At 38.4% G+C, this 14,025-nt stretch overlaps 1 protein-coding gene across 8 annotated transcripts in view; it reads right to left on the bottom strand.

The window, feature by feature from the left end:
* The window catches only part of CLIP4 (CAP-Gly domain containing linker protein family member 4), an 88,303-nt gene that overhangs the window by 49,334 nt on the left and 24,944 nt on the right, over window positions 1-14,025 (bottom strand). For 7 of the 8 annotated variants that reach the window (XM_045884341.3, XM_064572055.1, XM_064572057.1 and 4 more), the window contains exons 4-7: window positions 13,591-13,684; window positions 12,284-12,445; window positions 10,441-10,559; window positions 5,295-5,531 (exon numbers count right to left, since the gene is read on the bottom strand). In XM_045884341.3, coding sequence (XP_045740297.1) covers window positions 5,295-5,531; window positions 10,441-10,559; window positions 12,284-12,445; window positions 13,591-13,684 — 612 coding nt within the window. The remainder of the gene's footprint in view (window positions 1-5,294; window positions 5,532-10,440; window positions 10,560-12,283; window positions 12,446-13,590; window positions 13,685-14,025) is intronic. The other variant, XM_064572056.1, reaches the window with a different exon arrangement.

Raw genomic sequence — 14,025 nt, 5'->3', positions numbered from 1 at the left:
CAACCCTGTGCCTGTAAATTTAACAAATGAGATAAAACGTTCCAATTCCTTGAAAGATGCAAACTGTCAAAGTTCACACCTGAATTGTAGTTAAGAAACTTCCAAAAAACAAAAACAACACAACAACAACAAACGCTTCAGAACCTTATGGACTCACTGGTGAATTCTAAAATTCTTTAAGAATTTAAAGGAAAAATAATAATCTCTACACAAACCTAGTATATAAAAGTGGAAGGATTAATTCTCAACCCATTCCCAGCATTACCTTGATACCAAAACCAGACACAAGGATCCTCAACAAAATAAGAGCAAATCAAATCCAGCAATATACAGGGGTGCCTGGGTGGCTCAGTTGTTAAGCATCTGCCTTCGGCTCAGGTCATGATCCCAGGGTCCTGGGACTGAGCCCCACATCAGGCTCCCTGTTCAGCAGGAAGCCGGCTTCTCCCTCTCCCACTCCCCCTGCTTGTGTTCCCTCTCTCACTGTCTCTCTGTCAAATAAATAAAATCTTTAAAAAAAAAAAAATCCAGCAATATACAGACTCCAACAATATATAGCAAATCAAATCCAGCATTATGACCAGGTAAGGTTTATCATGAGAAAGCAAGGCTAGTTCAACATTTGAGAATTAATCAATATAATTTATCATATCATCCACATACTAAAGGGGGTGGAAAAAACTTACTCTCTCAACATATGCAGAAAAAGCCTTTAGCAAATCAAATTTCAATATCCTCTCATGATAATAATTAAAAAAAAAAAAAAAGAAACCTCTCAGCAAACCAGGATTAGACAGGAAATTCCAGAACTTAATAAATTAAGATACCCATAAAATCTACAGCTAACAATTATCATACTTAATGATGAAAGGCTAAGTGCTTTCTCCTTAATATTGGGAGCAGGACAAGTTTATCAACTCTTACTACTTCTACTCATCATTATACTGGAGGTCCTAGGCAATGAAATTAGGCAAGAAAAACAAATGAAAGGCATACAGATTGGAAAGAAATAAAACTGTCTCTATTCACAGACAACATGATCGTTTACATATGATATCCCCCCCACACACAAAAAAGCCAATAGAATTAATAAATTTAGCAAGGTTACAGGATATATGGTCAACATACAAAAATCAACTGTATTTCTCCATGAAATTTCCAAAACACAACCATTTACAATAGCACCAAAGATCATGAAAAACTTAGGTATAAATCTAGCAAAGTATAGCAATATCTAAGATATGCTTAAAACTATGATTGGCAAGGAACAAATCAAACTTTCATTATTTGCAGACAACACATACTCTATGTAAAAAACCCAAAAGACTCCACCAAAAAATTGCTAAAATTCATACATGAATTCAGCAAAGTTGCAGGATACAAAATCAATGTGCAGAAATCTGTTGCATTTCTATACACAAGTAACGAAGCAGCGGAAAAAGAAATCAAGGAATTGATCCCGTTTGTAACTGCACCAAAAACAGTAAGATACCTAGCAATAAATCTAACTAAAGAAGTAAAAGATCTGTACTCTGAAAACTATAGAATAGTTATGAAAGAAATTGAAGAGGACACAAAGAAATGGAAAAGCATTCCACGCTCATGGATTATAAGAATATTGTTAAAATGTCTATACTACCCAAAGCCATCTACACATTTAATGCAATCCCTACCAAAATACCACCAGCATTTTTCACAGAGCTAGAACAAACAATCCTAAAATTGGTACAGAACCACAAAAGACCCCAAATAGCCAAAGCAATTCTGAAAAAGAAAAACAAAACTGGAGGAATCACAATCCCAGATTTCAAGTGACATTACAAAGCTGTAGTCATCAAGACGGTATGGTACTGGCATAAAAACACACACACAGGTCAATGGAACAGAATAGAGAACCCAGAAAAGGACCCACAACTCTATGGTCAACTAATCTTCGGCAAAGCAGGAAAGACTATCCCATGGAAAAAAGACAGTCTCTTCAACAAATGGTGCTGGGGAAAATGGACAGCAACATGCAAAAGAATGAAACTAGACCACGTTCTTACACCATACACAAAAATAAATTCAAAATGGATAAAAAACCTTAACATGAGACAGGAAACCATCAAAATTCTAGAGAACACAAGCAGAAACATCTCTGACCTCGGCCATAGCAACTTCTTACTAGACACATCACCACAGGCAAGGGAAACAAAAGCAAAAATGAACAAACAGGACTTCAAGATAAAAAGTTTCTGCACAGCAAAGGAAACAATCAACAAAACTAAAAGGCAACCTTCAGAATGGAAGAAGATATTTGCAAATGACATATCTGATAAAGGGCTAGTATCCAAAATCTATAAAGAACTTACCAAACTCAACACCCAAAAAATAAATAACCCAGTTAAGAAATGGGCAGAAGACATAAATAGATATTTTCCAAAGAAGACATCAAGATGGCCAACAGACACATGAAAAGATGTTCAACATCACTCACCATCAGGGAAAGACAAATCAAAACCATGATGAGATACCACCTCACACCTGTCAGAATGGCTAGAAAAACACCACAAGAAACAACAGGTGTTGTTGATGAGGATGGGGAGAAAGGGGATCTCTCTTGCACAGTTGGTGGGAATGCAAACTGGCGCAGCCACTCTGGAGAACAGTATGGAGGTTCCTCAAAAAGTTAAAAATAGACCTACCCTATGATCCAGCCATTGTACTACTGAGTATTTACCTAAAGATACAAAAAATACTGATTCAAAGGGGCACCTGCACCCCAATGTTTATAGCAGCAATGTCCACAATAGCCAAACTATGGAGAGAGCCCAAATGTCCATCGACTGATGAATGGATAAAGAAAATGTGAGGTATATATATGGAATATTACCCAGCCCTCAAAAAAATGAAATCTTGCCATTTGCAATGATGTGGATGGAGCCAGAGTGTATTATGTTAAGTGAAATACATCAGAGAAAGACAAATACCATATGATCTCATTCATGTGGAATTTAAGAAAGAAAACAGAAGAACATATGGGAAGGGGGAGAAGAAAAAGAAGGAAACAAGTCATGAGAAACTCTTAATGATAGAGAATAAACTGAGGGCTGATGGAGGGAGGTGGGTGGGGGATGGGCTAGATGGGGGATGGGTATTAAGGAGGGCACTTGTTATGATGACCTCTGGGTGTTGTACCTAAGTGAGAATCACTGAATTCTACTTTAGAAAACAATATTGCACTGTATGTTAACTACCTAAAATTTAAATAAACAAATGCTTAAAACTACAAAACTGATGAAAAATAAAAAGCCTATTAAATAGAGATATGTTGCACTTGTGGGTTTTTTTATTTTATTTATTTATTTTAGAGAAAGAGAGTGAGCACGAGCAGGGAGAGGGGAAGAGGGAGAGGAAGAGAATCTCAAGCAGACTCCATGCTGATCACAGAGCCCAACACAGGGCTCAATCCCATGACCCTGAGATCATGACCCAAGCCGAAATCAAGAGTCAGCTACTTAACCAACTGAGCCACGCAGGCACCCCTATCATGCTTGGGTTTTAAAGACTCCATATCTTTAAGATATCTGTTCTCCTCAACTGATCTATGTCAACACGACTTCATTCAAAATCCCAGCAGGATTTTTTGTATGACTTGAAATCCATAAGCTGATTCTACAATGTACATGGAAAGACAAAGAAACTAAAAAAAAAAAAAAAAAAAATTGAAGGCCTAACAACAGCTGATTGCAAGACTTACTATAAAGGTAGAGCAATCATTACAGAGTAGTACTGAAGAAAGGGTAATCATCGAATCAATGGAGTAGAATAAAATCCAAAAATACACCCATACACCTAAGGTCAGATGACAAAGGGGCAAGGGCGATTTAAGAAAGAAAGAACAGTCTATTCAAAATATGGTGCTGAAACAAATAGGTAATCAGATGCAAAAAAAAGAGAGAGAGAAAGAAACTCTATCTATTATATCTATATCTAAACTCTATCTACCTAGTATTCTGTACAAAAGTAACTCAAAATTAAATATAAAACTAAATGTAAAACCTAAAACTATAAACTTCTGAGAGAAAGTCCATGTACTATATCTTCCACTCTCCTATGACACCGCAGAAAATTTCTTAGCTATGCTAAACACACAATCCATACAAGAAAAAGTTGAAAAATGAACTTCATCAAAATTTCAAACTTCTACTCTCTGAAAGACATTCCTAAGAGGATGAAAAGGCAAGCAACAGAGTGAAAGAAAGGATAACGGAAGCAAGATTGGCCATGAGACAATCAGGTTAAACCCAGCTGACGCACATTATATGCTTCTACTTTTGTATAGCTTCAAATTTTCCAAAATAAGAACAACAGAATAACTCTTCTAAACATCCATTCTCAGACATAGGAATACTGAAGAGGTTGAACACTAATCCCAAGTTAAAAAAAAAAAAAGCTAACAAATGTCCTATGAATATATTCTTTTGGAAGCTGGTAAAATGTCATTCTCAACATAATCATCTGTTTGGAGTTTACCTTCCTTTCTGGAGCAATTTTCTCAGTAAATCAAACTTCCAGATTTTGGCATTTTCTGCAAAACCCATGTCACCATCCCCACAAGCCCACCCATATATTTACACATAACTGTGTGAGGAAACAACGGAACTCCCTGTTCCATTCTCCATACCCAGCTCCCTATTTACCCAAAGTTAAAACAAAACAGACCTTCCCTATGAGGTATTAAAAAAGAGAGAATGGATGGCAACAAGACAGTGCCATAAGGACTCTGAGGCTTTGGAGAAAAAGAGGCATCTGGAGCATCTTCAATAGGCTGGGTTGGGGGGCGGGGGCAGGAGGGTCCTCTTTTCCACATACATTTTTATTATGAGGTTGAAATAATATCTAAGATTTCTCTATTTCTAGGATCTCAAGGCCAAACATCCATGAATGGCAAGAGTCTCCTTTGCTCCATTACTGCGAGGTAGTTGTAGTGGGAAAAACCCAGTGAGGGCGGCAGGGGGGCCACAAGGAAACCCCTCCAGGCTCAGCAATGTCTCAGCTCGGGCCTCCTAATGCACTCAGCAGCCCTATCGTACCCCACTCTCCCCCCCCCAACGGAGAGGCCTTCATTATTCCGTCCAAGGGTAAGCGTGCCTCTCAGTTTCACCATTTCCATTAAGTCTGTTTCTATGTACACACCGCACTTTTTAAAAACACTCAAAACCCCGTCCACAGTGTATGGCTGCAGCCGGCACACGGGCCATGCACACTGCAGACCTTGGACCCAGCTTCAGAGACGGCCGTTACTTCCTTACCTTCTGTCCTGCAATAACGACGCGATCCCCCAACTTCAGACCGAGGGACGTGAGCATCGCCTTGCTAGTGACGCGGTCACAGTTTGGAAGCAGGGGCTTTGACATGTCACGCGACAGGGGCGCCGCATCCAACAACATCTGCTTGATTTCTTTAGCAGTTGCAGCAGCATCGGCCATCTCCAGAGGCATTTCCACTGGGTCCGGAACGACATCAGCAGGGATCTGCCCTTTGTCATTCTGCAAATGCAGAGAAGAGAACATTTTCAATCCATATCACTCACAGCTCTACAAGGTCATACGCAATTCTTTTTAAAAATAAAGGTGGAAAAAAATTAAGTTCAATTCATTCATCGTGTATTTGTCAAGCTGTTTACCTGAACACCTACTACATGCCATTCTAAATGCTACTGACACCACAGTGAAGAGAAAAACCCTGCCCTCCGCAAGCACACCTTCTGGTGCGAGAGACAGACCACACACAAACAAGTAAAAGAGATGGTATGTTAAATGGTAAAAAGGGGCAGAAGGAAAAACAGTTCCAGACAGGGAAGGGGAGAAGACCTGAAGGGTGGCGTCTATGCAGGCAGGGAGGCCGGGGAAGGACTCACAGGCCAGAGGAGATGTGGGAGCACCATGCAGGCGAGCTGGTCGGGGAAGCGCGAGCGCTGAGCTCATGAGTGGACAGAAAGCCTGGCCACACAGGTCTAGAGACAGAAGTCACAGCACTGACTGGCCTCCCAACCCCAGATCCGAGATTCTGCCACCTCGGCCGTGTGACCTGATCCATCCTGCCCACTCATGGAGTGATTTAGTTAGTTATTTGAAGGGGGAGGGGCAAAGGGAGAGGGAAAGGGAGAGAATCTCAAGCAGACTCCATGCCCAGCACGGAGCCCAACATGAGACTCCATCCCAAGACCCCAAGATCATGACCTGAACCGAAACCAAGAGTTGGACACTTAACTGACTGAGCCACCCAGGCGCCCCATTATTGAGTGACTTTTGTCTTGTATCTACATTCATGCTGCCACTGGGTAGAGCAGACTCTTGTCATTTCTTAATGACTTAAGTAAGCCTGGCTGCCTGCCTCAGATCCCTGTCCTCAAATGCATCCTCCTCCACTGCATGGCCGTAGTGACCTTTCTACGCCCTTTAGGCCAGTGCCCTGTTCCCACCATTGGTGGCTTCATGCTGACTGTAGGTTACCATCTAAACAACTTATCAGGTCAGGCAAAACCTTAATTTGTTTCCAGTGTAGGTCGATTTTTTCATATTATCTGCCAGGCACTGGGCCAGGTCCTGTGATAGCAGTGTTCTGCTCTGATGGGGCTTACATTCCAGTGTGGATGACCCAAATGGAGCACAGACTTGAGAATCTGGTGAGTGTTTGAAAGAGTGCGGATTTCAGGAATAGAAACTACAGTTTCAATACTTCAACACTTCTCAAATGTGCGCTATAATCAAGAAAACAGCTCTGGCCTCACTATAAAGGAGAGACTGCATCCTTGGATTTAATCCTGCAACAAGATAAAATGGTCAGTTGTAAACCCACTAACGTTTGTATGGTGTTTGTATAACCAAATCCGATCACGTAAATTATCTCATTTGATTCGCACATCAAGAAAAAGCTTATGAATAAAACAGATAAAAATCCATGCCAAGAGTATATACTGTAGTATAAGAGACAATAACCAACTAAACCAGTAAAATATTACTATCGTTTCTGGTTTACCAATTAGGGAAATTCAGTAAGGAAAGGTTAATGACTCCTTCAAAGTCATTTACAGGATTCCTGGCAGAAGGGACATCTGAAGCCATGTCTAGGACCCGCTACATTCAGCCTTTCTCCTACTTAGGGCTATCCTTCCTTCAAACACGGTATCTCTCTTCTATGTTCCCTAACCAAAAAAACTTAGATGTTATGAGAGAGTTTCCAGACTGTAATCTTCTTTGAATATAATGAATCGAGATTCTTTTGCTGAGAAAATTCTTTTCCTTGTCTTCTCTGCTGATAATGATCTTCAAACGCTCCATTTGGATGAAAGAATGAGGTTTTTAAAACACACTTAGTTTGTGAGTGCGTCACAGTTTTTATTTTAAAATTCACAATTTTATTTTAGAATGGTCCTAAGTAAAAACATGGCAGGGAGACATGTTATCAAATTTCTGGGATAGTGATGGGACTGTTTTAAAGAATTTCAGATTTCAAAGAAAATATACAAAATATAATAAAGGTATGTATAGCACTAATATGTACTCTTGATAAAAAGAGGGGGGATTTTTTTTTTTAAACCTTGTACTGGTAAGTTGTAAGCTATATTGACAAGGACTCTTTTTTTTTTTTATTTTATTATGTTATGTTAATTACCATCATTAGTTTTTGATGCAGTGTTCCATGATTCATTGTTTGCATATAACACTCAGTGCTCCATTCAATACATACCCTCCTTAATACCCATCACCCGGCTAACCCGACCCCCCACTCCCTCCCCTCTAGAACTCTCAGTTTGTTTCTCAGAGTCCATAGTCAAGGACTCTTTTACTTTAAATTTTTAAGTCCTCACCTTTCTAGAGTAAGTCACACACTTATGTTAATTCCTATAGAATGCGGCAACTAAAACTTCTGTTAAAATAATAATAATAACAGGGGCCCCTGGGTGGCTCAGTCCTTAAGAGTCTGCCTTCCACTCAGGTCACGATCTCAGGGTCCTGGGATCGAGCCCCACATTGAGCTCTCTGCTCAGCAGGGAGTCTGCTCCTCCCACTGCCCGGTGCTCTCCCTGCTTGTACTCACACTCTCGCTCTCCCTCTCTCTCCCTCTCTGACAAATAAGTAAATAAAATCTTAAAAAAAAATAGTCTCTCCACTGAGGAGGTTTTGTCAACAGTCATACTAGGAAAAGCAAAAACATATCACCTTCACATTCCAGCCAAATTGGGGGATCATCTCCAAGCCCTGGTGAATGCTACTCTCCTCTCTGCCTAAAAGGCTTTTCGCACCTCCTTTGTCTAACTGGTTAGTTCTTAACTATGTTTAAGTGCTCAGTGTCACCTTTGCCCTTGTCTGTGACCCATGGCACTCTGTGCCCACCCCCACATTGTAACCCACTGAATGCCAACACACTACAGCAAAATTACTTGTCCATCCTCCCCTCTAGACTATATTCTCTTTGGCGACAATGACTTTTATTTATTGTTTTCTCCCCGTGCCCAAGAAACAATAGGAAAGGAGGGAGGGGGAGACTGGGGAAGGGAAGAGGGGAGAAGGGTTAATTAACTAATGATGGGGTAAAATAGAAAGAAGAGTGGCAGAAAGAAGCAGGGAGGAGAGGGGAAACTAGAAAACGGGGAGGGGGAGAGGAAAAGGGGAAGGGAAGAGGCTTTTTCAAACACTGCCCTCCCCTGTCCCTTCAAAGGAAGGCCCAGACCCAATTAAGAATCCCTGCCAGAGCAAGTCACTGTTATTCATATTAAGGAAAAGAACAGTGAGAGCCACTCAGTAAAAACAGTAAAATACCAGGAGACTTGAAGATTATGAAATTCAATCCTATGTGTTAACTTTGTAAATTTACTAATTTACATAATTACCACGAAAAAATTCATTTTTCCTTTAATTTTTAAAGGTTTACTGCACTCCTAAACGTACATTTTAAAAAATGGACAGGGAAAGAAACAACAAATGTTGGAGAGGTTGTGGAGAAAGGGGAACACTCTTACACTGTTGGTGGGAATGCAAGTTGGTACAGCACTTTGGAAAACAGTGTGGAGGTGCCTCAAAAATTTAAAAATAGAGCCACTGTGTGACCCAGCAATTGCACTCCTGGGTATTTACCCCAAAGACACAGATGTAGTGGAAAGAAGGGCCATATGCACCCCAATGTTCATAGCAGCCATGTCCGCAATAGCCAAACTGTGGAAAGAGCCCAGATGTCCATTGACAGATGAATGGATAAAGAAGATGTGGTCCATATATACAATGGAATATTACTCAGCCATCAGAAAAGATGAATACCCAACTTTTACATTAACATGGATGGGACTGGAGGAGATTATGCTAAGTGAAATAAGTCAAGCAGAGAAAGTCAATTATCATATGGTTTCACTTATTTGTGGAACATAAGGAATAACATGGAGGACATTAGGAGAAGGAAGGGAAAAATGGGCGGGGGGAATTGGAGGGAGAGATGAACCATGAGAGACTATGGACCTGAGAAACAAACAGGGTTCTAGAGGGGAGGGGGGAGGGGGGATGGGTTAGCCTGGTGATGGGTATTAAGGAGGGCACGTACTGCATGGAGCACTGGGTGTTATATGAAAACAATGGATTGTGGATCACTACACCAAAAACTAATGGTACTGTATGGTGACTAACATAATATAATAAAATTAAAAACTACAAAAAAAAAAAAAAAAAGAAGGTAGTAGGAAGGGAAAATGAAGGGGGGGAAATCAGAGGGGGAGATGAACCATGAGAGACTATGGACTCTGAGAAACAAACTGAAGGTTCTAGAGGGGAGGGGGGTGGGGGGATGGGTTAGCCTGGTGATGGGTATTAAAGAGGGCACGTATTGAATGGAGCACTGGGTGTTACACGCAAACAATGAATCATGGAACACTACATCAAAAACTAATGATGTTAATGTATGGTGATTACATAACATAATTTTAAAAAAAATGAATAAAAAAAAATTTTTCTGAAAAAAAAAAAAAAGATCCTGTCACCTGCAAAAAAAAAAAAAAAAATTTCTGGAATAAAATTTCTTTCCAAAAGAATTTAAAATATGATTTAATATAGAAATATCACTTTAACATACACATTTTAATTTGATAGTTAACTTTTTATAAATATATCAAAAAACTAAATGAAAGACACTTAAACTCAAAGATGATGACACACTACAGAACATTTTACTTCACTGAATGAAAGGAAATTTTATAGAGATTATCAATATAAGGGGACTGAAATTCACTGCTATGCATTATATTTATTTGCGATAAAGCTGATCACCATTATTCTTTATATGCAGCACAAAAATATAAATTCCTTCCTCATGAGTTCCATAACAACATCCAGATTCAACTCTTTACTAGAAGATAATGTAGACATTTTAACTCTTTTATAATATTTTTCACTTTTAGTAACCTCTTACCCTAAATGCAGGATTTGCTCCATGCTCCAATAAGCATCTCACAGTACTTGCACACAAGTTATAAGCAGCAATATGCAGAGCTGTTCCAAAATTAAAGTCACTGCAAGTGGCATCTACATCTGCAATTAAACACCGCAAGTATATCAGCTAAGAATTTAAATTTAGCTATTATAATATAAAAGGAGACAGGTAGGCTTTTTTTTTTTCTGGCTGGGGGTGGGGAGGGAGAACTTTATTAAGCCATTTTGAGACTTAAACCCCAGCCACTAGAAGCACCATTTCACGATGGAACCAAATCTTCATACTACAATCTGGTTAACCAATTATTTTCTCAGTACCATAAAATTTCATTATAACATGGACAGGCATTATCATAGATTTTCCAACTATCACAAACTAAACTATATAAACTATATTTAAAAGAAATTAATGGCAATAATTATCATTTGTAAAAGTAATGATTTTAACACAATCTCTCATTAACCTCTTGCATATATGTCATACAGCTACGATGAGGGATTAGGTTTAGGTCAGGAACCAGCCCATGGGCAAACACAACCCACCATCCATTGGTGGGTAATGGTGTAAATACTTATTTACATATTCTCTATGGCTAGCTTCCTGCCATAAGTGCAATATCAAGTAGCTGCAGTGGTCCACGAAGCCTACAGTATTTCCTATCTGGTCCTTCACATAAAAAGTAGTAGGTAGAACAATGCAGAATTTTCAAACAGGGAATAAGTTAAAGACTAATTAAACATATAAATGCTTACAAATCATATTCATTCATAATACTTTAGTCAACAAATGAATTTGGACTTCATGGTAGGAAAAAAGAATCTTGTAATTCTAAGGACATTGTAATAACTTTCAATAAATCACCATGATGCTATACTTAGACACAAGAAATCTTCCAGATTTGGGAATCCCATTTTGCATGTCTTCTGTAACAAGGGTTTAATACATTTGGTTCTACTAATTCTACCTTAATCTAAACCACACCACCCCACGTCCTACCTACAATTGCAAACAACTATGACATGCTCAGGACAAACTTTCCTGAGTTATTAAAGACACTGTACTATCAAAAGAGGCTTTCTTCTTAACATCAATCAAAAATTAAAAGGTAAAAGTTAAAGATAAAATGGACGACTATACAAAGCAGAGTGAGAAACAGTTGGAAATTTAGCTACTGAATCTCTAAAACAAGTCTTCTATGAATGGGGAAAACACCGTACACCGCTCACCTTTAATTTAGGGTAATACTATTGCATTTGCTCTCATATTTTTCTCAATAGAAAATTGACCCACTGAGAGGACCAGAGAGAAAGTCAAAATACCAGCACTGTAATATAGACAGTCTGATATTCAATTTTAGGATATCACTATCAAAATAGAAAGGGGAAAAAAAAACACCTGAATTTGTATCCTTCTTTAATCAGAGAATTTCAGAACCAAATGCCATCTAAAATACTCTTTATGATTTCAATGCTTAGCACTGAAAGCTTTATTGTTCTATTTCTGGCTACTCAAGACAAAAGAATTATACAGCACATAGATTCAATTACACTTTATAAAATCCATGTTATACTGGGGAATTTGCAGAGATATAAAAACCCAGAGAACACCATTTTACTTTGTATCTCTGTACTAAGCCTTTTGTTTAATGACAGCAGTTAATCTTCAATAAAGAAATATTAAACTATTCCTGAAGAAAAAAATGGGATAAGAGGTCATATGGAACAAGATGGATTACAAGCAGAAATCTCTTTGAATTTTAATTTTTATGCCACTAATAAAGTGTTCAACTAATAACATCTCATGGTGATCTTATAGTACTTGCCTTTTGGTTTAGATGTCTTCAAAATCACTTTTATAAGCTCAGGGACATCAAAATAAGCAGCATAATGCAAAGCATTCATATTTGTCCAGCGACTCCGTAAACTAACATCTGCTCCCAGATCAATAAGCTGAGTTGCAAATTTTACAGCTGTATCAACATCACCTAAAGAAAGTTTTCTAAATTATTTTCCTTCAGTACAACCTGAAGTTCCAATGGATGTCTATCTACTAACTTATTTAAAAAGCCAAAGCAAATAGCATACTGAATCTACATATACACCTCAAAAATTTCACTTACAAGGAATTTGTTCTAAAAAAAACAATCCTACTCAGAGATATGGATAAACACTTAGTTGTAAAGATGTTCATCACAGCACTTTTTATTATGAATAAAATTTTGAAACTAAACTACTTTATAAATAAATAAACATAAACTATTTTATTCTAAAAGTACAATAATATGATATTGGTTAAATAAATCATAAGTCATCCACATACTAGGATACTATAAAGCCATTAAAAGCAATGCCCTAGACCAGTACTACTCAGTGTGTTCTGTGGACCACTACCAGCCCCAAACTCATTTCTCTGTCCTTTTGATAAGCCTTTTCTTTTTCCCAAAGCAATAATTTCTTCAGATATATATTAATTGAAATGTAATTTTATGCCTTTTGAAAAACTGGGCTTGTATTTTATGTCTTTATTTTATTTTTCTATTATAATTTCATTTGTTTGGTTTTTTTTTACAATCAGTCCATGATGGATTATAAGAAAAAAAAGTCCTTCACCATCAACAGCTTAAGAGGCATATATCAGACTACTGAAACGGAGAGATGTTCACAGTATACAGTTAAGTAACAGAGGCAGGTTTATACAATGGTAAAGCACAGAATGCCAATCTGGGAAAATATGCGTGTATGTTATGTATACAGGAATACTCCTTAGGTCTAAAGACTAGGGTCTGTGAGGATTGGGATGCTTGGAAAACAGCTTAGATTGTCTAACCTTGCTGTAAACTCTCAGGAATGTTCTAGGGTGCTATCAGTTACTCTCACCTAGTGAGAATGCAGCTAGGAAGCCTGCTCTAGAAAAGTTGGGAGGTATCAGGAGACTATAAAGACCCCCACCCCTGAGAAAAGGAGGGGGAAGGGAACAAGGTTTTCGGGAGGACCCAACTGAATGCTTGCCTGTTCAGGGGACATTATCATCATCAGCTAGGTGCCCTCCCAGGGACTCTGGTTGCATAACATAGCTTATACAAACACAAATACAGATGTCTTAAGCCACCAGCAGATTTGCCACACTTACCAATACCATGAGCTCCAGATTTGCAAGTGTAATGTAAAAGAGTCATATCTGTCAATCCATCTCTGTCATTCACATTGCAGCCTCTCTTAAGAATCTGAGGAAACCAAGGAAGATATGACAACATGATGACTGAAAACTGATTTCAAACCCACGCTGAGAACCAAGTTAGTCCATCCTATCAGAATTAGTTCTCAATAAAATGAGTAGCTAGAACTGGCTTCTCTTAAGGATAAATTTTAAATTCTGCATCCAATAGCAATAATGAAAATAATTTGTCACCAGACTGAAGGAAATTCTTAAAGACTATTCCAAGGTAATCTGGCACTCCAAATATGTCTCTTAGCCTCTCAAAGGATAAGCAGAATTTTCTTTCTAATCGTTATAATGGTATTTGAAAAACTATATAAGCTCTCTCTTCTTAACCACATGACGATA

Source organism: Mirounga angustirostris, unplaced genomic scaffold (genome assembly GCF_029215605.1).
Source record: "Mirounga angustirostris isolate CCGP_5_RB_7025 unplaced genomic scaffold, mMirAng1.0.hap1 SCAF_10, whole genome shotgun sequence".
NCBI lineage: Eukaryota > Metazoa > Chordata > Mammalia > Carnivora > Phocidae > Mirounga > Mirounga angustirostris.
This window is presented reverse-complemented; position numbering and strand designations above follow the sequence as displayed.